This window comes from Panthera onca, chromosome C1, assembly GCF_046562875.1.
Source record: "Panthera onca isolate mPanOnc1 chromosome C1, mPanOnc1 haplotype 2, whole genome shotgun sequence".
NCBI lineage: Eukaryota > Metazoa > Chordata > Mammalia > Carnivora > Felidae > Panthera > Panthera onca.
The window spans coordinates 197,411,290-197,439,282 of NC_138346.1; the positions used below are offsets into that span (position 1 = coordinate 197,411,290).

General features: G+C 40.4%; 1 protein-coding gene across 2 annotated transcripts in view; it reads left to right on the forward strand.

Moving 5' to 3' along the window:
- The first annotated feature begins 1,047 nt into the window (after positions 1-1,047).
- PTP4A2 (protein tyrosine phosphatase 4A2) overlaps positions 1,048-27,993 on the forward strand; it is a 31,472-nt gene continuing 4,526 nt past the window's right edge. The window contains exons 1-4 of one of the 2 annotated variants that reach the window (XM_060624439.3): positions 1,048-1,066; positions 17,879-18,583; positions 22,142-22,234; positions 26,340-26,470. In XM_060624439.3, coding sequence (XP_060480422.1) covers positions 18,488-18,583; positions 22,142-22,234; positions 26,340-26,470 — 320 coding nt within the window. In that variant the 5' untranslated portion in view covers positions 1,048-1,066; positions 17,879-18,487. Of the gene's footprint in view, positions 1,067-1,359; positions 1,745-17,878; positions 18,584-22,141; positions 22,235-26,339; positions 26,471-27,993 lie in introns of those variants that run through there. The other variant, XM_060624438.3, reaches the window with a different exon arrangement.

Sequence of the window (27,993 nt, forward strand, 5' to 3'; positions counted from 1 at the left end):
CAGTCCTGCCAGCCAGCCTTGCCCTGGAATACCCTCTCCTGGGCCACCTGCTGGTGGTGAACATCTTGGGTTCTGTTCTGTGGCTTAATGTGGCTGAGTCATAAGACCTTTCTTTTTACTGCTAAGCTCTAATGGAAGCCTTCTGGTCAGGAGCAATGCTCCAGGTCTACCTTGTGGGGATGGCCTAATGATGACTGCTGACCACTGCTTCTCCTCACAGGGCCAGATGAACATGTGTGTGGTGGAGGGGAAGCAGCCTAAGGGGCAGGAGCCCCTTCTGGACGGGTGGCATTTCTGGGCAGGTGAGACATTTTAGGGTGGACAGGGGAGATCAAGCCCCCCTCCCCAACCCTCATGGGTGAGCCTCCCCTCTTCCTCCCAAGCCAGTTTGGAATTCCTCTTTTTGGCTGCCATCCAGTAGTGGCCCAGACCACTCTCCCAACTCACCGGTGACCACATTTTCCAAACCCAAACTCAGAACTCGTGGTCTGGCAAAGAATTAAAGAATTTGTGGTCACCTTCCAAACACAAGAGAGAATAGTAGATTCTCCAGGATAATCTCTGTCGTTACAGGGGACATTGGGTTGGAAACCCAGGCATTTTTCATACATTATTATCACTGGTATGTGAAAAGAGCCCTATGAGGTAGCTAACTATTTCCACTTAATAGTTGAGAATACTCAGAGAGAGGAAATAACTTGCCCAAGAAGTTCCGTCCCGGAAGTTTGAATTTTGGTCTGTCAAGGAGGGTTCCTAGGATGTGTGTTTGCGTGCGTGTGTGTGTGTGTGTGTGTGTGTGTGTCGCGCGGAGTTGGGCGGGGAGAGAAGCAGAAACATCCTTCACAATTGCAGACGCACACGCTATTTATTTGGGGCCTCGAGAAAGGGCAGCCAAGTACTGAGCTGCCCTGGTTGTCACTTCTGAGCTGGAAATCCCCGGGCAAAGGGCTCGGTCGCCGCCCCGTCCCATCAGGATCTGGCCCCAGGCTTCGCGGCTCGGGATGCGGGAAAAAGCCCTTCGACCTTGCACGTTACACAGCGGCCACCGGCCCTCGCCTCTGCCCAGGTGCGGGTTGAGGGGGCCGCGGCGTGGGCGAACGACTCCCCAGGCCACGTTCCGCCTCCCCCCCCTCCCCGGTCACATGGACGCGCCTTCCGCAGCCGGGAGCGCGGAGCGGAACGAACCACGAGGAGGAGCTGGGGAGGCGCCGAGGGCAGTGGGTCAGCGCCCCGCGGGGTAGGTGGGCGGGCTCAACCGCCCCGCGAGCGGGCCGGTCAGCCAGTCAGCGGGCGCGGGGGGCGGGCCAGTGGGCGCGCGCGCCGCGCCCCGCAGCGCCCCCTGAGGGGCGGTGGCAGGAGCTGGTTCCGGCTGCGCGCGCAGCGGTGGTGGCGGCGGCGCGATCGGCCGGGCTGTAACCGTCGTCCGTCCGGTAGCGGCTGGAGCGGCAGCGGCGGCCGGGCAAGGCGCGAGGTGACGCCACAGGGCAGCGGCGGGAGCGGGGCCAGCGGCGGCAGCAGGAGACGCAGCAGCGGCCGCAGCAGCAGCAGCAAGACGGACTCGTGGACACGCGCCGCCGCCGCCGCCGGGCCGGGCCGGGTGTCGCGCGCCAAGGCTGGGGGGGAGTCGTCGCCGCCGCCGCCACCGCTACCGCCGCCGCCGCCGCCGCCGAGGTGACTGAGGAGAGAGGCGCCTCCTCGCTCCCGCCGCCGCCGGACTTCAATGCCCAGTCCCCAGCTCGCCAGCGTGAGTGCGCTCCTCCCGGGCGGCCCCCGCGCCGGCTCCCGGGGCCTCGGGGAAGGGGAGGGCGGGAGGCGCCGCAGCCATTAGTGCAGGCCCGAGACACGTCCCCGGAAGGAGGGCCGGGCCGGGCCGGGGGCGGGGGGAGCGCAGCCGGGAAGCGTGGAGAACGAGGGTGGGTGGGGAAGGGGGGACTGTGCGTGTGCAAGAATGTGGAGTGTGTGTGTGGGGAATGTGCGTGCATGAGGGGGACAGTGTGAGTTGGGGAGAGGGCTGGGTGTGCATATGGGGTGAGGAAGACGGAGTGGGGGGTGTGGATGGGAGAGTTGGGGGCCGTGTCCGGGGTCAATGTGTGTGTGTGTGAGTGCGGGCGGAGTGTAGAGGGCAGTGGGGGTGTGTTGGGGGAGTGTGCGTAGGCGACAGGGGTAAATGGGGGAGAGTGAGGAAGCGGGAGAGGGAGAGAGCGGTCAGTGTATGGGGTAGAGTGGGGGGGAATGTGAGTGGTGCGTGAGAGGGAGGACGGGGAGAGGGTGAATGGCAGAGGAGGGAGCGTGGAAGGGTGTGCCTGCGATTGTCCAGCGTGTGAGCGGGCATCCTGGAGACTCCCCGTGATCGTGATCGCTGTGTATGGCGATAGTGAACCCGCGTGTCCTCGGTTAGAGAGTTCTGTCCAAGAGCGTCTTGTTCCTGGGTTCCAGTATGAAGAAACGGTATAGGAGTCTATTCCAATGGCACTATAATCTTCTGGTTCTGCGATTTCTAAAAGAACGGTCGTGTTTTTTCGGAAGGGGGGGGAGGGTGAATGTTTTCCCCCATGTCTTATGACATCCATATAAATTTCTAAATTTGTCAAGGACATGGTCTTCATCCCAACCTAGTCTGGCCCTCTGAACGCTAACTTGTCTATTGCCCAGGATCCTCGACTCTTGTCTTTAGAGTGTTCAGAGGCATAGACGGTTTTGTACAAGTACTGCTGGTTTTTCAGGTGAAAGGTATTTTATTGTTAGGTAAGTGGAAAGAATTTTTGTTAGGTTTTGGTTCTTTTCTACCCTTCTGGAGAAGAACTCTTAAGGAAAAATAATGTGATGATGATGATGATGATGATGAACCACAGGCTAGTTTATTATTCCCTGGAGTTTGTCAAGAAACAAACATATAAAGTGTTCCGCAGTTCTAGCATCACCATAGACGACCTTGTCTGTTTGGAATCACCAAACTACAACTGGTGCTGGATTAGAATATGGTAGTTATTTACAGTAGTTTCAGACAGGAAGTGAGTGAAGTTATGCCTTGTTCAATGTGCGAAGGGAAATTAAGGCGGCGGAACAACACATTATTAAGGCTCCAGAATCACTTGTGTTGGTGAAGATGGTGAGAAGTTGTTTGCCTGTATTTTGATCTGACATTTTCAAAATTGTTTCATATTGGATAGTGAAAAGACTTTTTTTTTTTTAATGATTATTTATTTTTGAGAGAGAGATTGAGTGTGAACGGGCGAGGGGCAGAGAGAGAGGGAGACATAGAATCCGAAGCAGGCTCCAGGCTCTGAGCTGTCATGACCTGAGCTGAAGTCAGTCACTCAACTGACTGAGCCACCCAAGCGCCCCTTGAATAGACATTGTTAACGGACTTTGCCAGATTCTTGTGTTGTGGAAGTAGGGGTTTTTGATAAAGAGTATTTGGTATGGATTTTACACTTTAATGATAAGTTTCTTAGAAGTTGGGAGTCTTTCAATATGATAAGCAAAGAGGAAGGTAGTCCTTTTGATAGTAGACATAATCGAATTATAGACCAAAGCATCTACGTGTAATTAGAAGTCTGAAATTATATTTTTTCTAGAGTGTCCTTCTCATTCACTAGCATGCCATGCTCTCTGCTTTCAGAAGTAGTGAATAGTATTGTTAACTAATATTCAGTGGGGGACTGGACTAATTAGTATTAAGTGCCTGTTGTGCACCAGGTACTTTTTATACACTCTCATTTAAATCTCACAGCTACTGTGAAGGTTGTAGCGATCCTCACTTACGTTTATTTGGCACATACTGAGTGGTTTTTGTTTGCTAGGCACTGGGGATTCAGTGCTGAGCCCTCAATGACTTACAGTGATGAGATGAAGAGATAATAGAGACGCAAAGAGGTTAAGTAACTTGTCCCAGGTCACAAGATAATAAGAATTGGAGCTGGATTAAAAACCCAGGTCTGTCTGATTCGTGTCCTTGGTTTTTCCACTACACCATCACCACCCTCGCAGTAGGTTGTCTCACTTTGAGGTTTCTCAACCACACAGTGACCCAGCAGCTTCTACAGATGAGAAATGTTGAATTTAATGCAGAAGACTAGATGGCCAGAGGCAAAGGGATCATTTAGGAGATGCTGACTTGAGGCTCTTTGGGGCCTAAGCTAGGCTTTTATGTGGGTGGAGATTCTGCCTTGAAACTCTTGGGGCCCCAGGGTGTGTGCTTTGAGACATAGTTTTTATGAGGCACCTGGGATATGTCTGGGAGAGGAAAGTCTGATTAAAGAAACCCATCAGCCTTTTATGTTTTTTTATTTTGGGGGAAAGAGAGAGAGTTACTGGGGTTAAGAGTCAACTAGAAGTTGTCATTCCTATGTGAAAGTCTTTTCTGTTCAGCTGTATGAGATATTTAACTCAGATTGTGAAGGCAAGTGAGCAAATACATGTGGAAGCACTTTGTTAATTATAAATTGAACTATATAGATTCAAAATATTATCACCATTAAGACCTTTCTAAGGCAACAGTTTGTCATATTTAGTAACTGGAAAAAGCTAGCATTTAGGACACCTATACAAATGAAAAATTGTTTAGAACTGCTGAACTGGGTATATTCTGACTCAGAACAGCAAAAGTCAAACCACTCCCTCCATGAGTCAGTCTAGTAATATTTAATTTGAACGAACCAAATTTATAGGCAGAAATCATTTACAACATCATTGAACTTTGGTGGCACTAGGAAGAGTAAATGTTTGAATGCTTTTGTGTATAACTTTCTTAAAAAGTTTGAAAGTCTCATATTTCCTTGAAAAGATATTTGTGTGAAATGAGGTAAAATAGATTTGTTTTTCTTAAGATTTAGCTCTTTGTTTAACAATTTGTCTTAACTTTTTTTTTGTTTATTTATTTTTGAGAGAGAGACAGAGAGACAGTGTGAGCAGGGGGAGGGGCAGAGAGAGAGAGGGGGACACAGAATTGGAAGCAGGCTCCAGGCTCTGAGCTGTCAGCACAGAGCTGGACGTGGGGCTCGAACCCACAGACCCCGCGAGATCATGACCTGAGCTGAAGTTGGAGGCTTAACTGACAACCACACAGGTGCCCCTTAACATTTTTTCTTTCAAAGGTAGAAGTTTTGTATGTAATAGTTATAGAACTTTTTATGATTTTTGAGACAAAGTTGAAATTTAGTAAAGGTTCATTTAACAGGGTTTTATACTGTACCTTTTTGTTGGAATATGGGATTGTTAACCAGTGAAGCCTCTAGAAAAAACATTTACAGATAAGGTGCAGAGGGGCAGTGCATAAATTTTTAGCTGTTGCTCTTGGAAGAGTGAAACTTAAGTTAGAGTGAAACCCAAGTTAGATTGATTTCTTCAAGAAGTTGGGGATCTTTAAACGTTTTGAGCAACTGAATATCAAGATCCATCATTTTAACGTGGTAGATTTAGTTATGTTTATTGAGTAGGGCAGTGGTAGAGATTTTGAGGTCATAGGATACTTGTGATGTCCAACATTATTACACTTTAAATTTCAACATTCCCTTCTTGAGAATCTTATGTATGCTGAATCATAAATCTTACTTAAAATTCATAATAATCCTTTGAGTAAGTGGCATTCTTTAAATTGTACAGATAAAGAAATTGATTTATAGAATCAGTTGTTGAATCCCAGGTTTTGGAATCCAAGTTAAAGAGTATCGGTAAATAGATGGCAGTGGATAAAAAAAAAATTCCCCTTGAGGCTTAAGGTACTTAAATCTCTGGCTAAACTTGATTTTTGAGTTAACTCTGGTCATTTTATAGGGAGGTATATAGGAGTTAAGTAGATGTTAAAGAAGTTGGCCTTGGGGCACCTGGCTGGATCAGTCGGAGAAGCATGTGATTCTTGATCTCAAGGTCATGAGTTTGAGCCCCACATTGGGTAGAGAGAGATTACTTAAATAAATAAATAAATACATAAGCAGATGAACTTAAAGAAGTTGGTCTTTTGTTTGAAATGTAGTTTTTAGGGTTTTTTTTCTTTTTTTCTTTTTTTTTTTTTTTTTTTAAAGGATACTTCAGTTACCTGCATGTTTTTTGTTTGCTCTTTTGGTGATATTGTTGCTTTGAGAGTTTTCTTCAGACACTAGTTGGGTTATATAGAGACTGATGATTATTTTCTTTTTTTTTTTTTTTTTTTTTTTTTTAACGCTTATTTATTTTTGAGACAGAGAGAGACAGAGCATGAACAGGGGAGGGGCAGAGAGAGAGGGAGACACAGAATCTGAAACAGGCTCCAGGCTCTGAGCTGTCAGCACAGAGCCTGACGCGGGGCTCGAACTCCCGGACCGTGAGATCATGACCTGAGCTGAAGTCGGACACTTAACCGACCGAGCCACCCAGGCGCCCCTGATTATTTTCTAAAATAAAGCAAGAGTCTGTGATGTTACAGTTCACATAATTTTGTACCTTGGGTTTGTTAATGAACAATGGATACCACCAATTACAAATTTTGGGGGAAATGGTGATTTGAGTCTGTTAATCTGGAATGTTAGAAGAGCCTTTTATCCATTTTCATCCTTAGGGCTAGTGCATACGTATAGAGGTGTCTGGTCGCTTTCTCTAGTTACCCTTTGTTTTACTGACTGAACCACATTCTCTAGCTCCTTTGACTTCTGGCCACTGTCTTGGGACTTGGAGCCCTATAGGACTGCTTGATGTAGAGCCCAAGTAGGTATTGTATGTATGTTTTCTCTCCTTGGAGTAGTGGAGATCTATCTGGGCTGAACGGAAATTGTCACTAGTCTAGCACCTCTAAGAAAGAAGCTGCACAGCACTGTGGGCTCTGTCCACTTTCCACAGTTACCCTGTGGAGTTAACAGGACCTGGGTCAGAAAATGACCCTTCTGCACGTCTTACGGTGGTTTTCCCTGAACTATTTGTTCAATCAGCATAGATTGACAGGGCACAAAATCTTTCCTGACAAAATGACTGTGAGGAGTTGACAGATTATACCAACAGTTTTTTGTTACTTGAATACAAATGTTTTTTGTTTGCCTGCACGGATTTCTTACCCATACATTCTGTAATACAGCATCTACTTCATTTTAAGGGGCCTAGAAACTAAATTTCATCATTTGAATATAAATTTACATTGCACAACATTGCCTTTTTATTTTTTTTATTTTTATTTTTATTTTTTTTAATTTTTTTTGACGTTTATTTATTTTTGAGACAAAGAGAGACAGAGCATGAACAGGGGAGGGGCAGAGAGAGAGGGAGACACAGAATCTGAAACAGGCTCCAGGCTCTGAGCCGTCAGCACAGAGCCCGACGCGGGGCTCGAACTCACGGACTGCGAGATCGTGACCCGAGCCGAAGTCGGCCGCGTAACCGACTGAGCCACCCAGGCGTCCCAACATTGCCTTTTTAAACGATAGAGGATTTTAAGCTTTTCTGTGACTCTTTTCTAGTTGAGCCTGTTTTGAAAAAATATTTTGACCATTAGAATGGTCTTTACCTTTAGAGATATTTAATTCCTTTCATAGTATTTTTGGGTTGAAATTTCATTCTTCTCAGAAAATGTTAATTCTTTTGGCTATAAAATGCACACATGATATATTTGCTTTAGCAGATCAGATAAATTACTTTGTGTTTTTATTTCTGCAGTGGTCAAAAATGTTGGCTCTTAACTAATGTATCCTTTGACAAGAATTCAAATTCAGTCTGCTTTCTTGTAGTCCTCTTTTAGTTTTAGTTGAGATTTGAGCAGTCTTATAGGAGACGTTCACTAGGTTGTATCACCACGGTATCCGTAAATTGGATTTATAGACATATGCTGATATTTACTGTTTTTAGTAGCAAAACAAATTGATGTGTTTTTTACTTTCCATTATTTATGAAAAGCCTCTCATGAGGGAGCAGAATGACTGGTTAGTGCAGAAGGATATGAGTCATCGGCAGGGTTTGTCAGCAAATTGAGAAGGATATGATGGAGAAACAATAGATTCTAGTGACATTATTCTTCATACCACACGTGTGGATGCAAACAAGTTTCCTTTGGTGATTGGTTTAAGTTACTCAAATAATTTAGATCTTTCAAGATGAGAAGCAGTCCAAATTTAAGTCATAGACTATGCCCTGAATTGTTTTTCTGGTGAAATGAGATCTTCATTTGGAGGTCGTCAACAAGTAGAATTTAGTTAAACTCCTCTCTCTGTTTACTAGGAAAAATAATTCACCTATGAGGTAGGAGTTAGTAAGTTGAGAGTCTGTTTTTGTGAAGCTTGTAACTATGGACGTGCTCGTAGATCAGAAGATGTCCACCAATGTGACGTATTTGTTTTCTGTCATTGAGTAAAGAGTCACTCCCTGACTGCTACTCCTACTTTTAAATTCTTAAAAGCTTTTATTGCATTCAAATTGGTTTGAAATTCTCAGCATGGTCAAGGCCTCCTAGAGTTATTTAACCAAAGACTCCTTTCCTTTCTCAAGGCATGCTACCATGGCCCTTCACTGTTTCTACAGTCTTGTCAGAAAAGTTTTACCTTTCCTCAGAAGTCATAATCCTCCTCCATTCTGCTCATACTTACTTGTGTCTTCAAAGTATGTGGCATTAGTATGAAATTTTAATGTCCTTCATCAAATATTTTCACCCACGTGGATTCTTTTAGGCTCTTGATCCTGGATAGTGTTTGTATGGTGTGCACAAAGAGCTCCACAAAGGCTCGTTGTTCTATTGGATATGCTGCACTTTAGTATCGTTCAGAGGTGGCATACTGTCCCCCATCTCAGTAAGCATTTGGAGGAAGAGGACGAGAAAGAGTACCTTTTGCATTCTTTAAGTTGGAAGAGAAGGAAGGTGAATCCATGTTGACCTAAACTGGTGAGCAAAGAATAATAATCCCTTGACATGGTGTTATAGAGGTATTTCACCATTTTTACTTCACTCTCGTGTTTTAATGTGAAACAACTGCTTTCACTGTATGGTTTTTAAAGATTGTGAATGTTGTGTTTTATGAAAATAAACATCAAGCCATTCATGGACAATTAGTGGGTAGACAGTATATTTTAAAAGGCCACTGGCAGCTCCAAATAGAATGATTTGGGTTCTTGTCTGTCTTGTATTACAGTGAGTACACAGAGAGAGATGGCCGTGAAGTACAATGTAATTTATAAAAAGCAAGTTTAGGAGAGGAAGTGAAGTGTAACTTAACCGGTTTTAGGGGAAACTTGGACCAAAATGCCCTAACAGCAGAAAAATTTCTGGGGCTCAAACAAAAGAATTTATGCTGACAAGATGTAATTTGGAATGTTTTTTATTCTGTATCCTGTGCATAGCTTCCTTCCCTCCCTGTCAGTGGTGGATATTTAAACAGGACCTTTAAATAATGTTCAATATATTTGACAAAATGGGGAAATGAAAGAGTTAAGCTGACCCATAAACTGCTCAGCTCTGAAACATATATTTTAAATAATGCTAACAATAGCCTGGAAGTTCTTACTTTGCATGCTCCTCCTGTGCTGTAGGTTATTTTGAAAGGTGATTCAAATAACCTTTTCCCAAGTATCTATTTTGCAACCTCAGGGAACTCACAGCTGTTACAGTCATTCTAACTGTCCTGATATAGCTCAGAAAATATTTCAAAGTGGTGTTGACAGGATGAATCCAGGTGTCCTTGTGGATTTTCTTTCTTTCTTTTTCTTTTTTTCTGGATTTTCACTACTGAATTTGCATTATTACAGTTGAAGTTCAGAACCTCAAATGTGTTTCTTTATTAATGAAATAATCAATTCAGTGGTTCTGGGTTAATGTACATATAGTGATGTTGGAAACTAAATTAAAATGATTAAAACTTAAATTGTTTTCCAGGAAAATTACTTAGCCTTTTGAGGTTAAAGGAGGTAAGAAAGGAAAAAAACAAATATTAGAATTTAATTATACGGGAGTGCTGCTGAATTTGAGATAGTTATTATTATATAAAGGAGGTTACCAGTTATTTAGGAAAACAGTGAACTTAAACTTGATAACATTGGGAGTCTTAAAGTGCACGTAAACTAAAGTCTTCAAATGCAAAGCCCGTGAAGACGATAGCCGTAATATCTTTGCCTAGAAAGGAAAAGTGTGAATAAATAGAATCAATTTAATAGAGCTATTTAACTTAACTTTTAAAAGATTTTAAAGGTTGCCTGGATGGCTCAGTTGGTTAAGCGTCCCAACTCTTGATTTCGGCTCAGGTCGTGATCCCAGGGTTGTGAGATCAAGCCCCGCGTTGGGCTCTCAGCTGAGTGTGGAGCCTGCTTGGGATTTTCTCTCTCTCCCTCTCCCCTGCTCATACACTCTCTCTAAAATAATAATAAAAAATAACAAAAGATTTACTGAAATCAATAAGATTAAGCCCAATATTAGAATTGTGCTGTTAGGATTTTTAATGTTATTACCAGTATTCAAATAACTATTAAAATTAACAAAAATTTTTTTTGAGAGAGAGAGAGAGAGAGCGTGAGTGAGCAAGGAGCAGAGGGAGAGAGACAGTGTGGAGTGCGGAGGCCACAGTGGGGCTTGAGCTCACCCCATGTGGGGCTCGAACTCACGAACTGTGAGATCATGACCTGAGCCGAAGTCGGACCCTTAACCTACTGAGCCACCTAAGCGCCCCTAAAAAATTTTTTTTAATGTTTATTTATTTTTGAGAGAGAGAGAGAGAGAGACAGATGAGTGGGAGAGGCACAGAGAGAGGGAGACATAGAACCTGAAGCAGGCTCCAAGCTCTGAGCTGTCAGCGCAGAGCTCAATCTGGGGCTTGAACCCACGAACTGTGAGATCATGATCTGAGCTGAAGTCTGTCGCTTAACCGACTGAGCCACCCAGACGCCCCTCAAATGACTATTTTGGAAAAACTGAAAACTGGCCATAGTCCTGTTACTACCGTTTACATTTTATTTAAATTTAAAGGAAAAATAACATTTTTGGGACAAATTCAGCTGGAGAATTGCTAATTTTTAGAGAAACAGTAAAGTACAAAATTGAAAAGTAAGTATTTTCAAGTGTGGTATTGAAAATATTTAATGCAGTTTTCATCTTATAGTTATTTGTAGAGGTAAGAATTACTAGAAAATGACAAGTACTTCTAATCACTAGGGCACATACAAATTTGAAAACCACTCCCTTTTCATTTGAGTGGGAACAGAGCCCACAGGACTTCAGTAAATAACGGTCACTGTTCTCAGAAGCAGGTGCGATTGTTGGTTAATGACTTTCCTTTCTGAGTGGCAGGCCATGTATCTTAGGCTGGTTCTGAAATGTTAAGATACTTTCCCACCATCAAGGTCATGATTTCTTTTTATATAAGTGATTATTGATTTCTGTACTGGAACTTGATTCTCAAGTTCCCTCCTTAAATGAGGAAGTGGAAAAGTGGGAATAACCAAGACAGTAACTATGAAACTTTTTTTTTTTTTTTAGCAGTAAAGAAGCATCTTGGTATTTTTAGCTTGTTTACAGATATTTTGGATCCTAATTTGTGTAGAATTTAATGATACCTCTTTCCTTATCAACTCCCTGCCACTGTAGGAGGGGAGGGGAGGGGAACTAACATTAATTTGAATTGTCTAAGTTCACGGATCCAGATGTATACAATTTTAGCTTGATAAATCAATTTTAGCTTGATAAATGGCAACCATCGAGGGATGAACAAAGTAGCAGAGAGAGTAGAACTGTTGTCTCTACAAGGCTCTGATGAGTTGGTAGGGTATGAAAGAAGAGTACGATTTCAGTTTGAGACCAGGTAACTAGAAGATTCATTAGCGAAGTTGAGTTCTCCTTAATTAACAAGTCTTTAAGATACATTTTCCCACAAATGGTCAGGATGCAGTAGATACAGAAGTTTCCCTACTCTTCTTGCGTGGTGTTGTGGTGATTTTATGGTCCATTGTTTGAATAGACTCAGAATATTAAGTTAGGCTTCTCTGAGTTCTTGGAGTTACTCAGGGCCTTCTTTTTTCACAGACCCCACATCCAGTCTGGACAGATCTACCTCAAAGTATATCTTGAAACTGATCCCTCCTTATCCTCTACTGCTATTACCATGGTCCAAGCTCTTTCTCTCCTGATACGGCTAGCAGTGGTTCCTACCAGATCTCCCTGTTTCTGCCCTCACTACTCGTATTATCTGTCTCCACATAGCAGCTAGAGTGGTCTTTTTAAACATAAGTTGTCAATCTTCCTTGAAACCTTATCATTTTTCTTGGAACAAGACCGAAATACTTACATTGACCTTTAAGGCTCTCTTATTTCTCTGACCCTATTCATTCCATTGCCTTCTCTGCTCTGGTAGCACTAGCCCCCTTGCTGTTCCTAGAACACTCCAAGCATGGCCCCACCTCATAACCTTTGCAACAGCTAATCCCTTTTGCCTAGAATGCTCCCTCAAATATCTATTTGGCTCACACCCCCAGGTCTTGGATAAAATGTCACTTTTTTCAGTGAGGCCTTTTCTGATAGCCTTATTTAAAATTGGAATGCCTCTCTTTTCTGGCACTGTAGATTCCCCTACTTTGCATTTTCCTCTGTAACAGTGGCATAGTTTGTCTTTTTCTGCCTACTAAAATATAAGGTCCACCCTGACAGGAATTTTTGTTTACTGCTCTTGCTGCATCTATAAAAGTATATGATGCATAGGAAATGTCTAATATATACTTGAATTATTAATAAATTGTTAATTAGCCAAATTGCAAGGAGGATGTCTTAACTCTTCAGAAGAATGAATTCTTTACCGTTGACAGATTATTCATTTCTAGTTTAAGAGAAGTGCTGGTGTCTTTGTTGAAGTGAGATGAATTTGTTTTAGGAAGAGATTGTTGCAAGGTTTTAGCCTTATATGCAGTATAATGCTTTCATGTTGCCTGTTTGTACAAACCAAGCTGACTCAAATTTGCATGACTTCCTGTAGAATTTCTGGTAAGAAAAGCAACAGTAAACGTATGCTTACTTGTTTTTCTAGACCTTTGCTCTTAGTTTTTTTCTTAGGTCTAGAATTCTTTATTGTGCATTTATGTTATAATTTACTGTTTTAATTTGGTGAATACTGGTGTGACCCATCAAATTAGAGGGTTTATTGTATTATTTAATTTGGAAATAGGGGTAATTTCTCAGTGGAAAACTTGATGTGAGTGGATTGACAGGATTTTTAAAAGGATGCCTAGTAAGTTTGGGTTGCCCTCAAATTCTGTTCATTGATGTTTGAACTTAGAATTACAGTTGCGAAAGAGGAACCTGAATGTTACTCAATAATTTAATACTTTTTTTTAAAGTTTGTTTATTTTGAGAGAGAGTGCACATGCATGTGTGAGTGGGAGAAGCGGCAGAGAGGGAGAAAGAGAATCCCAAGCAGGCTGTTAGTGTGGGTCCATCTTGGGGCTCAATCTCACAAACACTAAGATCATGACCTGAGCTGAAATCAGGAGTCAGATGCCTAACCAACTGAGCCACCCAGGTGCCCCAATAATTTAATATCTTTAACAAAGAAGAAAACTGTCTGGAATTGTGTAGGTACAGGCCTGCCTGGGACAGAGTGTCCCTGCCTGGGACAGAGTGACTAGCTCTCTCTTAAGGCTCTTTGTAATCCTATGGTTATAGCACTGTTGAGAATGTAAATTGTAGTTTTTAGTTTTTGGGGGGCTGGAGGGAAGAGAGAGTATGCATGTGTGGGAGGGGCAGGGGGAGAGAGAGAGAGAGAGAGAGAGAGAGAGAGAGAGAGAGAGAATATGAATCTTAAACAGGCTTCACAGCCCAGCGTGGAGCCTGATGTGGGGCTCCATTTCACGACTGTGAGATCATGATCTGAGCTGAAATCAAGTCAGTCGCTTAATGGGCTGAGCTACCCAGGTGCCCTGAGAACGTAAATTGTAAATCATTGTAGGGTTCTTTATCGCCCTAGAATTTCATTTTAATTAAAAAGTATATTTATTTATTTTTGAGAGAGAGAGAGAGTGACTCGTGTATGCACAAGCAAGGGAGGGGCAGAGAGAAGGGGACAGAGGATCTGAAGTGGACTCTGTGCTGACAGCAGAGAACCTGACATGGGGCTCGAACTCATGAATGGAGAGATCATGGCCTAAGCCAAAGTCGGATGCTTAACCGACTGAGCCACCCAGGCATCCCATACCCTAGAATTTTATAAAAGTTATATATATATATATATATATATATATATATATATGAAAAACAAAACATTTCAAAAGGTATGTATTATGGTAGAGTAATTCAGAGTTCTGGCCTCCAGCTCCAGTCCCTTCCACCCCCTAGACAACCACTGTTACTTCTTTGTAACTCTCCAGATAATTGATGGGTATGAAAGCTGTACAGCACTCACAGATATTTCTGTATATACTGTTCATACTATCATGTGCTCTTTTCACTTATTAGTCTCTTAGCCATCTTTCCATATTTCACATAGATGTGTTTTATTCTTTTTAACCTCGGCATAGTTTTCCTTTTTAAGAATATACCATGATTAACTGATGGTTATTGTATAATTTCATGTATTTTGGTTTTTGATTCTCATCTAAGTAGATGTTAGGACTAGACTTGACACAGGACATTTAAACTCTAATACACTGCTTTTCAAAGCTTTAAGTAGTCTCTGTTGTGTTACTGACTTAGTCTTTCTGGCAGTACACTATCTTAGCTTGGTAGGCCTCTGCTTGCTTGTTTCCAGTCTCCTCTTTATTCTGTTTTCTCTTTCCCTCTTTCCTCTCTTCGTCTCCTTAATTTAAAACGGTTGCAGGGGGGCACCTGGGTGGCTCAGTCGGTTAAGCGTCCGACTTCGGCTCAGGTCATGATCTCACAGTTCGTGAGTTCGAGCCCCGCGTCGGGCTCTGTGCTGACCGCTCAGAGCCTGGAGCCTGCTTCACATTCTGTGTCTCCCTCTCTCTCTGCCCCTTCCCTGCTCATGCTGTGTCTCTCTCTGTCTCAAAAATAAATAAACATTAAAAAAAAAAAAATTAAAACGGTTGCAGGGCGCCTGGGTGGCTCAGTTAAACTTCTAACTTCAGCTCAGGTCATGATCTCACAGTTCGTGAGTTTGAGCCCTTGGTCAGGCTCTGTGCTGACAGCTCAGAGCCTGGAGCTTGCTTCGGATTCTGTGTCTCCTTCTCTCTCTGACCCTGCCCTGCTCCTGCTCTGTCTCTGTCTCTTAAAAAAAAAAAAAAAAAAATCAAATGGATTTTTCTGTCACAGACCATTCCTTCTAATCCTGCAGTGAAGTTACCATCTTTTGTTAAAAATGGAAATGTTGTATAGGAAATGTCCCAAATTCAACATTTTAAAAGTTAAGTTCTCTAAAAGATAACATTACTTAATTAATGCCAGTGAGACAGTTTTAGAAGAAAGTTTTCCTGTAAGATGTGCAGGTGCTAAGTTTATGCTGAAATAACAGGCCTTTGTAACTTTTGAGTATTTTCCAGCTGTGGTGAGTTGTTTATGATTTTTTTACAGACTGCTTGTTTTGTGTTCTTATGTCTGTTACAGGAATTAACATTAGTTTATCTGAATTGACAGGTGCAAGAGCATTTAACTGTTGATGTGTAGTTGAACTGGGGAGGGGGGCTGGAGAAGGAGCAGAAGCTTGTTTTTATCATGTATCTGTTAACATTGATAGAACATACTGTTTCATTTGGCAGAAATTCCTTTGCTGGGGATCTCAGTATGGTGTTAAGAATTGAAAATCTAATAACGAATTATCCTTATCCTTGGAAGTGGTTCTTCTAAAATGAAGTTGGAGAAGTAAGATGGGATAACATTTGTTTTGTTTGCTGAGCAGACAAACACTGGAGACTAGGTAGAAAACTTAATGCTAGAGCTGTAACCTTTTAAGCCTGGCCATCCCTACAAAGCAGGTCTTTCAGTGCTTTTCCTCAGCTGACACACATATTAGCTGTGATAACATCGTTAAACCGAAGGGATTCAAACAGGTTAGAATTTCCTTGTGTTTTGCTTTTCACTGCATGCAAACCATTGTTGAGTGGTTACTTTAATAATCTTTTCTCCCCTTATTTAAGGTCACAGAGTTGCAGATCAACATCCAAGCAAATATTTGAAGAAAAGTTACAGTTGCATGAAAAAAAATTATGACTTGAAAAATATGTGGGTTCCTCCTAGTCAAAATTGGAAACATGAGTGGAGTTAGGAGATCTGGGTTCTTGTCCTTGATCTGCTACTTATTAGGGATGTGGTCTTAGTTAAGTCATTTTAATCTGCCTCCCAAACATCATCCCCCCCCCCCCCCCCGCCCCCCCAACCAAAGGTCAGAGTAGTTGCTAAGTTTCTTGTAGCTTTAAAATTCCTTGACTGCACAGGGAGTAGTACTCTATGAAATGTGTAATCTAAGGTGGCTGTGTTTTGTGGTTAGAGTTAGAATTAGGAGTTGGGAAAGTGGTGGTGTATATTCTTGTTTTTCTTAGTTTGAGTATAGAAGTTTCATGTTTTTACTGTAGTGTATAACTTCTGCTGAGGTATTGAAGTTCTTAGAATGCCATTTTGGATTTCTTATGTGTTTTGTGCTTGTGTCCATGGTTAACATAGTCACAAGTATGTCACTGACAACAAAATACAGTGCCATAAGAATATCATAAAAAGATGACTTGTAAATAGAATAGGTTGAAAGTTTGTAAGCTTAGGTTCTTTCTTAGATGTATTTTAGTTTCTTCCTGAAAATGGTTCTGTAGCCATTATCTTCCATGTCTTTTTCTATCTGGTCAAATCATCTTTTCAGAGACTACTAAATAAGCGTTTACTGGTGGCTGAGAAGAGGCAAGTGAAAGAACTTAGACCCTGTCCCTATTTCCAGAGCTATGCATTTATTTAGATTTATTTATTTGAGTAATCTCTACCCCCAAGGTGGGGCTCCAACTCCCAAATCCTCACTTCCAAACCCTTACGGACTGTGCCAACCAGGCATCCCCAGAGCAATTTATGATTATCTTGATACTCTGACTGAGCTAACTATAAAGGTTACTGTGTTTCAAAGCAGCAGGCCCAAAATAATATTAAAAAATTCTGCCACTTTTTTGCCTTGTTTTGGGGATGGATTAATATTTGGGCAGAAGAATGCTGTGTGAATCAATGACCTTTAGATGCTTTGTACTCTGGAGATCAAGAGATGTGATGTGAGAAATAGTAAAGAAGTAAACTGGGCTAGAAATGAGATGATGGGATTCATGCATTAGTTGAGGTAGCAGGCATTATGTGTGGTACATTGGAAAAACATTGGATTAACAGAAGACATTTACCTAGACAAGTCATTTCACTTTTCTGATGCTCTTTCCTCATTCCTTCTAGGTAGCAATAAGTACTCAGTTGTGAGGAAAATAAGCTAATTTTTCAAAAAGTACTTTATGGACTAGTGTTATAATTGGGGGCCATTGCATATCCTTTGGATAGAAAGAATTCAGTCCTCAGAGTGGAATTTTGGTAAACATCCTTCATCCATTTACAGATGTATCTTATTTTAAGCAAAGTGTGTCTATGAAAGACTTAACCATCAAAGCAGAAGAATAAGATTGCTGTGAACTTTACGAGGAGCCTATGGACGGAAGGTTCTTTAAGGATCTTTTAGTAATTATTTTAAGTGAATTTAAAAATTCAGTCATTTAAAAAATGACTTGAGTTACAAATAATCTTATTGACACAGAAATTTTGCTGAATCCCGTTTTAGAAAAGAAAAAACACACTTTTGAATTTTGGACTTTTAAAACTCTTGGTATACATTTTTATCCTAGTCTTCATAGATGACAGTAATTAAAACTTGGTGGCATTTCAGCATTTCAGAGCTCTTTGGGCTCACAGAGAATGTATTCATGACTTTGAGCATCATGTTTACTATGCTGTCAACCTCCACTTCATTTTATTTCTGCTTTTCTCCTCTAGGTTTTTCGTTGGAATATACGTTGCACATTTATGGCGATTCTGAGCGTGAGGGCAGACTTCTGCCAGGCTCAGCACAGCGTTTTCGCTGACAAGTGAGCTTGGGGCTTCTATGTGCCATAATTAACATTGCCTTGAAGACTCTGGACACCGAGACTGGCCTCAGAAACAGTTGGCTTTTTTTTTTTTTTTTTTTTTTATTGCAAGCATATTTCTTTTAATGACTCCAGTAAAATTAAGCATCAAGTAAACAAAAGTGGAAAGCAACCTACACTTTTCACTTGTCTCACTAGTGCCTAAATGTAGTAAAGGCTACTTCAGTTTTGTATGTAGTTGGAATTTTTGGAGTCCGAAGGTATCCATCTGCAGACATTGAGGCCCAAGTTGAATTTGGATTCAAGTGGATTCTAAATACTTCTGCTTACCTTGAAGAGAGAAGCTTCTTAAAGAATAAACAAGTTGAATAGAGAAAACACTGATTGATACTAGGCATTTTAGTGGTCTTTTTAATGTTTTCTGCTGTGAAACATTTCAAGATTTATTGATTTTTTTTTTTTTTTCATTTTCCCCATCACACCTACACACGCACGCTCACACTTTTTATTTGCCATAATGAACCGTCCAGCCCCTGTGGAGATCTCCTATGAGAACATGCGTTTTCTGATAACTCACAACCCTACCAATGCTACCCTCAACAAGTTCACAGAGGTAAGATTGTAGTATGGTCTACTTTTTCGGTCGATTTATAGGTAAAGTTTCATTATAAGTGAACACCATTAGTAAAGAAATCTCTTACCACAAAGCCATTTATTTCTGTGATTGGAATATGGGTGGTCATCCTTCCCAGTCTCTGTTTAAATTGGGTTGAGTTAATTATAACAATTTTTTTTTTAGAGTTTATTTATTTAGAGAGAGAGTGAGCAGGGGAAGGGCTGACAGAGAGAGAGAGAGAGAGAGAGAGAGAGAGAGAGAGAGAAAGTGTGTGAATATCTCAAGCAGGCTCTGTGCTGTCAGCGCAGAGCCCAGGGCAGGGCTCGATCTCACGAACCATGAGAACATGGTCTGAGCCGAAATCCAGAGTTGGGCACTTAACCAGCTGAATCACCCAGGCGCCCCTACAACAGTTTTTAAAAGAACACTTATAGAATTTGGGGAGATTGTCTAGTGCTGGTTTTTTTAATATCCTTTTTACGTAATTAGCAGTTCTTTTGTCAGATTTTTAATAATAAAAATAATGTTTATTGAATACTTAGTATGTACCCAACGTTATAATCAGTCTTATAAAAAAAAAAAGCGCAGTTTTAGGCGTTATATTATTTACTACTCAGAATAGCCCTATGAGGTATAGGTACTGTTATTTTCTTCCTCTTACAGATGAGGAAATTGAGGTTCAAGGCAATTTGGTAATTTAGTAATTTGGCTAGAGGTACACAACATATAGTAGAACTGTCTCTGACCCTGAAACCCAGGTCTGCCTCAAATATTCTAGCCACTTTTGATAAAAAGCTACTCCAGAACTACTTACCAGTCGTAACTATCATCTACAAGGATCAAAACCTTATGGGGAGGAAAGGTATTATAGGTAACATTTTTATGTCAGATCTTTCATTTTCTCTGCTGTATTTATAGAGTAAACTTAGCTGGATGAACTCCTAGGGATTCTAAATCTACCCCTCTCATTTTACAGATAGCAAAATGGAGTTCAGAAGAGGTTTTGACTTTCATAAGGACACAAATATTTACTATAAAAAACTGTACCATAACCTTTCAGTGAATGGCTACTATGGAGTTCATTTTAATAGGATTTTATTTGTATTTTGAAGTGTTTTAAAATTACTGACTCCATGTAATAGCAACAACTTTCCTGAGTCTGTTTTAGAAGAAGGCCATTCTCTGAAAAATAAAGTCCTTTAGCAATTAGAATAACTTTTACCCTTTAGTTAACCAAATGATGGACACTTGTAGGATATCACTGTTCCTGCTTATTTATATTTATAATTCCCTGAGCTTCTTAACTGTGTGTACACAGTGTGTAAGTTGATTCCAGGCCTGTGTGCCCTTAGCTTGTTCAGTCACCTTTAAGCCTGGTTGAATTATGCGATACTATTTTCAGCCTGTGGATTCCTTGGCCATAGACTCCGAGAGTGGCAGAAGCCACTGTCCTGCAACTATAAAAAGATGTTGGTGACCCATTGAAGATAGGTAGTCACTGGATTAGGCATTACTGGAGAAAATTTTCATTTTTTGTTAAAAAATTTTTTTAAAATGTTTATTTTTGAGAGGGAGAGAGAGCAGGGGAGGGGTGGAGAGAGGGAGACACAGGATTGAAGCAGGCTCCACGCTATCAGGGCAAAGCCTGACGTGGAGCTCGGACTCATGAGCTGTGTGAGATCATGACCTGAGCTGAAGTCAGACACTCAACTGCCTGAGCCACCCAGGCGCCTTGGAGGAAAATTTTTAAAGGAGCAAGGCTTCTGGCTGTAATTATATGTTTGTTGGCTTTATAACATGATACCGCTTTTTAATCTTAATTTCAAAATTACTTTTGTTTCCTTTTATTTTTTAAAATATTTTATTATTTATTATTCATTAAAAAAATGTTTTTGGGGCGCTGGGTGGCTCAGTCGGTTAAGCATCTGATGTTGGCTCAGGTCTTGGTCTCGCAGTTTGTGAGTTCAAGCCCCGCATCGGGCTCTGTGCTGACAGCTCGGGGCCTGGAGCCTGCTTTGGATTCTGTGTCTTCCTCTCTCTCTCTCTCTGCACCTCCCCCGCTTGTGCTCTGTTTCTCTCTGTCTCTCAAAAATGAATAAATGTAAAAAAAAAAAAAAAAATTTTTTTTAAATAAAAAAAAATGTTTTTAGGTTTATTTATTTTGAGCGAAAGAGAAAGTGCAAGCAAGGGAGGGGTAGAAGAAGAGAGAGAATCCCAAACAGGCTCTGTGCTGCCAGCGCAGAGCCAGACGTGGGGCTCGAACCCTGAAACTGTGAGGTCATGACCTGAGCCGAAACCAAGAGTTGGATACTCAACTGACTGAGCCACCCAGAAGCCCCTTTAAAGATTTTATTTTTAAGTAATTTCTGTACCCAACATGGTGCTTGAATGTACAGCCCCAAGATGGAGTTGTATGCTCTGCCAGCTGAGCCAGCCAGGCATCCCACTTTTTGTTTCTTTAAATTAAAAAAGCAGTGGTACTTAGTATGTAAAAATCAGAAGATACATATAAGCAAAAGACAGTTTAGGGTTGCCTGGGTGGCTCCATTGGTTAAGCCTTTGGCTTTGGCTCAGGCCATGATCTCTTAGTTCATGAGTTTGAGCCCCACATTGGGCTGTCTGCTGTTGGCACGGAGCCCCGCTTCGGATCCTCTGTCTCCCCTCTCTCTGCCCCTCCCTTGCTCAGGTTCTTTCTCTCTCTCTCTCAAAAATCAACATTAAAAAATTTTTAAAAAGACAGTTTAAAAATACTTAACTCTTCTTAATACCTGTCTTCTGGATGTTTTTCTCTACATATATGTATATATTCGCTTACGTTCATATACATAGGATCACATTATATTTTATCATCCCCCCAACCTTCTTAGTATTATTTTTATAGCTGTCACAGTATTCTGTATGGATGTACCATACTTTCTTTTTTTTGTAATTTTTTTTTTTTTTAATGTTTTATTATTTATTTTTGAGACAGAGGGAGACAGAGCATGAACAGGGGAGGGTCAGAGAGAGAGGGAGGCACAGAATCCGAAGCAGGCTCCGGGCTCTGAGCTGTCAGCACAGAGCCTGACGCGGGGCTCGAACTCATGGACCGCGAGATCATGACCTGAGCCAAAGTCGGACGCTTAACCAACCGATTGAGCCACGCAGGTGCCCCATGCCATACTTTCTTTAACTGTTCCCCTGTTTTTGGACCATTAATGTTTCTACCTTTTTACCATTCCAAACAGCCCATGCTGCACATGTTGGTACCTAAGTCTTTGGGTGTATATTTAATTACTTTGTTACTATAAATTCTCAGAGGTAGGATTTCTAGGTCATAGTGTGTGTGTGCTTTCAAAGGTTTTGTGACAGGTTACCAAACTGCCCTTTATAAAGGTGAATCATAATGATGCTTCCATTAAGAACTTGAGTGTCCATTCTATATGTTGCCACAATGAGAATGATTTTGATCTTTTGAGAGTGATGTCTCATTGCTTCAATTCGTAATTGTATGCTTTTAAAGTTTTGTTTGCAGATTCTAAAAGTAAGTTCCCTTGTATTTGTTTTTCTTCAAAGGAACTTAAGAAGTATGGAGTGACAACTTTGGTTCGAGTTTGTGATGCTACATATGATAAAGCTCCAGTTGAAAAAGAAGGAATCCACGTTCTAGTGAGTGTGTAGTGTTTTCATTTTTCATTACGAACTACTAGTAGTACCTTTTAAACATAGCTGTTTTGAAAACTGGACATTCAGTATGCTTTTTAAGCTTCTAGGAGGTACAACGTTGATAGCAGTCTTTTAAACTTTTTAGATTGGCAGTTTTGTTCATTTGTGCCCTTAAAGTCTATATATGCAAAGTATTTTCAACAAATGAAAAGCAAAATTTAATGTACACTTATTTCAAGAAAATGGAAATTTGATTTTGGTTTCTCTAGGAAATTATTGCAATATTTAGTTTTTGTTTCTAGGCTACTGTTTTGAATCTAGCTGAAAGTAATTTCCATCAGGAATTAAGTCACGTGGAAATACAGTTGACCTTTGAATGCAGGGTTAGAGACACCAATCCACATATGACTTTTGACTTCCCCAAAACTTTACTAATAAGCCTACTGTTGACCAGAAGCCTTACTAATAACATCAACAGTCCATTAACACGTATTTTGTATGTTATAGGTATTATGTACTATATTCTTACAATAAAGTTAGCTAGAGAAAAGAAAATTTCATTAAGAAAAAATAAGAGAAAATACGTTAAAGTACCGTACTCTGTTTATTGAAAACAAATCTGCATGTAAGTGGATCTGTACAGTTCAAATGCATGTTGTGTGAGGGTCAGCTGTATTCTGTCTCACTTTGCAAATGCTATTTGTTATTTAATGTTTTGTGGATAACTTATAGGGGACAAAAAGGTTGGAGAAGAGGTTAAGAAGGGAGAGGGAGAAGGCATCTTGCTCTAGAGTAATCAGCATAGGTTCTGACACGTTTTGGTGGGCTTCTAACAAGCTCATGTGTGATTAGATTTATTTATGCTCAGTTTGAGCATAAAGTGCTTGGAATTATTTTAAATTCCTCCTTAGCCCCTAAATACACTATTTCATGTATCAGAAACAGGAGCATTAGGCTATTTTTCCCTAAATAATTGTCTAAATTGCAAGAGCATGTAATGAAATGACCTTGTAGTCTTAGGTGTCTTAGAGCTATTTGATTTGATTGTGGGAAGACACTGTGGTGTTGTAAGTAGTTGTTTAGGAAAAAAGTAATAAAGAAGATATTGGTACAAGGTTATTTATTGAGAGGTACTTTTGTAGTCTTAATGCATTGGTCATCCGTGGTTGGAAAGTCAGTTGCAAAGGAAATAAATGCCTTCTTGGTAAGGCAGCTGTCTCATATCTGATCTGTAAAGTTTCCTCGCCTTCATTTTGGTGAAAACATAAAAACAAAACAACCAAGCATTAGGTTTTTTTTTTTTTAAACATTTATTTATTTTTTATTCTGTTTATAAATTTTTTTTTAATGTTTATTTATTTTTGAGAGAAAGAATGCAAGTGGAGGAGGGGCAGACAGAGAGGGAGACAGAATCTGAAGCAGGCTTCAGGCTCTGAGCTGTCAGCACAGAGCCCAGCGTGGGGCTCGAACTCCTGAACTGTGAGATCGTGACCTGAGCCAAGGTTGGACGCTTAACCAACTGAGCCATGCAGGCGCCCTGTTTTTTTAATGCTTATTTATTTATTTTGAGAGAGAGGGAGAAGTATATGTGTACTTGCGCACAAGCTGGGGAGGGGCAGAGAGAGAGAGAGAGAGAGAGAGAGAATATATCCCATGTAGGCTCCGCACTGCGAGCACAGAGCTCCACCTGAGGCTCAGTCCCATGAACCATGAGATCAAGACCTGAGCTGAAATCAAAATTCAGGCGCTTAACCAACTGAGCCACCCAGGTGCCCCCAAGCATTATGTTGTAAAAAAAAAAATGTATTTTAATAGTATGGCATGGTAATAATTTGCTTGCATTCCCATTTCTAAATGATTTTAAGGTCCTCTGGCTGTAAATCACTGGGGAATAAGTAGAAACTTGTATAAAATGTAGCCCTGTGTTAAAAAAAAAATGTTTTTTTTTCTGAAACTAGGCTAAATACAAGTTCTTTTTCCTATGTTGTGAGTATGATCTCCAGTGGCCAGATGAGAAATCCGTTTTTGACAGATGGCATGGGTCAGAAAATGAACTGTGGGTTGACCATAGTCTGTTTGAATCAGTAGTGTTGGTAAACACCTTTATGAAAGAGAAATGAACTAAAGAACTTGAACTAGTTTGTAGAAGATAATGGTAGGGCTGGGATTTATGTTAGGCCCTTAAATCTAGGCTATTGTTTTGTTTTTGTTTCAAATAGCTGTGATCAGATAAAATTAAAGGTCTAATTTAAGCTTATAAAAAACCAGAACATTTAGAATTAAGCTTGGAATTTCTTTCCTTTTCCCAGACAGAGATTTTAAGTGGATCGTTAATCTACTTTTGGTAGGTGAGGAGGGTTTGGAACACTTTATAAGGGCATATCCCCAAAAAAAGACTTTTCAAATCCTTTGACTAATGTTCTTACAAATCAGAGGCATATTGGAAGACTAATAATGGTAGTTTCATTTATGTCCATCAGTTTGAAGTTCAGACCATTCTAAATTATTTTAATGATTTTTTTGGTAGAGACTGCTTATATAAGTGAAGCATATTTCATATTACTGTTACTTAACTAGGTACATTTTAGGAAGTATTAGAGGAAATAAGCTCTCAACTAAGGCACTAACTTGTTTTACTGCTATTTACAGTTAAACTCTATGGTGACATTTTTAATGGTAACACTGACAGCCATTTAATAATGGGGTGTAGTTGACAAATCAAACATAATGTGTTGTCATTGCTAATGGGCTACATGAAATGTTCTAGTGGTGCCCATGAGTGTAGAATCAATTTAGTGTTCTGTCACTTTTCTTTTTCTTTCTCTAGTGTCTTAAAGTGTCCTTATCCAATCTCATTAGGATAATCTTATGTTTAAAAAAAATTCCCAGTGTTTTTGCATTTCTGTCCTTGAAGCTAGATGGAAGAGAGAGACTGCAAAATGTGAATTCCCTTCCCCTTTTTTTTCTTTTTTAATAAAGTTTATTTATTTTCAGAGAGAGAGTGTGCACCTTGCACGTGAACTGGACAGAGGCAGAGAGAGAGAGGGAGAGAGAGAGAGAATTCCAAGCAGGCTCCTCGCTGTCCAAGCAGAGCCCATTGCTGGGCTCGGTCTCATGTACCTCAAGATCACGACTTGAGCCGAAATCAAGAGTTGGACACATAACCAGCTGAACCACCCTGGCGCCCCTCCCCTCTTTCTTTAAAGCTGATTTATGTTGGTTTCTTAGGTCTTTTGCTAGGTAGAAAGGAAGATAAACCTCTGCCTATATGATAAATGCACATGGGGTTGGTCTTAATTAAAAAGCAACCTAAGGGGCACCTGGCTGCCTCAGTCAATAGAGCATGCAATTCTTGATCTTGAGATTGTGAGTTTCAGCTCACTTTGGGTGTAGAGATTACTTAAAAAACAAAAAACCAAAAATGCACAAATTGGTGAATATAAAGAGAAAGGGATACTTAAGAAAAAGTTCTCCATTTGCTCAGGACCCTATCATCTGGTCTGTGCTTGTTAAATGGGATATGTCTACTTTAGGCAGAACTTTTAAAAATATTTGCTACTTGGCTTTTTTTTTTTTTTTTTAATATATAAGCACAAAGATGGTGGTATATTTCTGTTACGATATGCCAACTACTGGTGATTTCTTGAGAGTCTTCCTCTAAAGGAAAGACATCATAACTTAGAGCTATTTGAGGGGATAATCCTCAAAATATTTGTACAGGTCAGATGGTATTCTTTGCCAGAGTGGACATTTACATCATACTGACAGGTGTTTATCCTCTCTTTGTCTCGGCTTTATAGTTTTCTCTATTATGTCTAATTACTGCTTTATTCAGATAAAATATTTGAGGAACACTGGTTTCTCATCACTCTGATAAAAGATCTCCATCAGATAAAACTAGATGTTTACAGTGCTGACTACATGTATTTGAGAAGGAATTTTGGTCTTGGATCATTTTTCAATAGTGATCAGAATTGCAGTATTAAGAATAGGTATATAAAGTACAGTTAGTTCACTTAAATCCCCGCTGTGTACTGTGCAGCTATTCTGCATTAGATATTATCCTGGAGAAAATAACAATTTAATGTAAAAGATCTTTCCTTTCCAGGATTGGCCATTTGATGATGGAGCACCACCCCCTAATCAGATAGTAGACGATTGGCTGAACCTGTTAAAAACCAAATTTCGTGAAGAGCCAGGTTGCTGTGTTGCAGTGCATTGTGTTGCAGGATTGGGAAGGTAAGCTCTTTCTTTTTTGTCTGTGAATTCATTATCAAAAACTTCACTTTGGTAGAAATTTGTATTTATGACACTAAATATTAATTTGCCTGAAAGAAAAGGAAATGAGAGCAAAAACTGGTGTAGATTTCTTGAGACAGCTTTTTGTGTTTCATTGGTTGTCTGATTCTAATGCCATAATAGGTTTAGTAGATGATCACTCAGAAATTGTTTTGAAACTGATTCAATGTAATTATCTTATTTGAGTTAAAAAAAATATGGTCTTAATTCAGTATTTTTTTTCCTTCTCTTTATTTCACATATTCAATTTTTAAAAAAAATATTCGTTTTTGAGAGAGTGTGAGTGGTGAGTAGCAGAGAGAGAGGGAGACACAGAACTGAAGCAGGCTCCATGAGCTGCCAGCACAGAGCCTGATGCTGGGCTCGAACTCACGGACCGTGAGATGATGACCTGAGCTGAAGTCGGACGCCTAACTGACTGAGCCACCCAGGCGCCCCCTTATTTCACATATTCAAAGGCTTAGGTCTTTGAAATAGGCAACAAAATGAAAATAATTTTAGATTTTGAAGAATCTATATGGGGTTAATTTTGGATTGAGATGAATGGGAAGTTAATAGGTGGAGAGAAGATGGCTGAGCTTCAAACTCCTGAAAGGAGATGTAGAGAGAATGAAAAATGATGTTGATTTCAAAGCCTTTTTCCTGGAGCGCTGTGTGGAATGGTGCCACAACACTCTCATCGGCAGCAGATTAAATGCCAGTTTATGACGTGCACTTTGACTCAGAACATTAGTGCAGGCTGCTCTTGCCTCAAGGTGGTGGTGACTCAGGCTGTTACCTCTGCTTAGCCCTTTTGTTTGCTGTTTTCCTTTTTTTCCATATCAGTGTCTTACAGTTTCTTCTTCAGGGTCAGAAGCTTCAGTCTTTATTCTGAGGGTGAAGGTAGTGTTCTAACTGGACTTGGCAGTTTTGTAACTAGTACCTATTGTAGCAGGTAGTCCAAAGTTGGTGCCAGGTAGTAGATTTTTTTTTTCTTGTTGCAATTTTGTATATATATATATAGTTTTTAATTTTTTTTTAATTTTATTTTTTCAAATTTACATCCACATTAGTTAGCATATAGTGCAACAGTGATTTCAGGAGTAGGTTTCCTTAGTGCCCCTTACCCATTTAGCCCCTCCCCCCCCACACCCCCTCCAGTAACCCTTTGTTTGTTCTCCATATTTATGAGTCTCTTCCGTTTGGTCCCCCTCCCTGTTTTTAGATTATTTTTGTTTCCCTTCCCTTATGTTCATCTCTTTTGTCTCTTAAAGTCTTCATGAGTGGAGTCATATGGTATTTGTCTTTCCTTGACTAATTTCACTTAGCATAATATCCTCCAGTTCCATCCACGTAGTTGCAAATGGCAAGATTTCATTATTTTTGATTGCTGAGTAATACTCCATTGTCTATATATACCACATCTTCTTTCTCCATTCATCCATCAATGGACATTTGGGCTCTTTCCATACTTTGGCTATTGT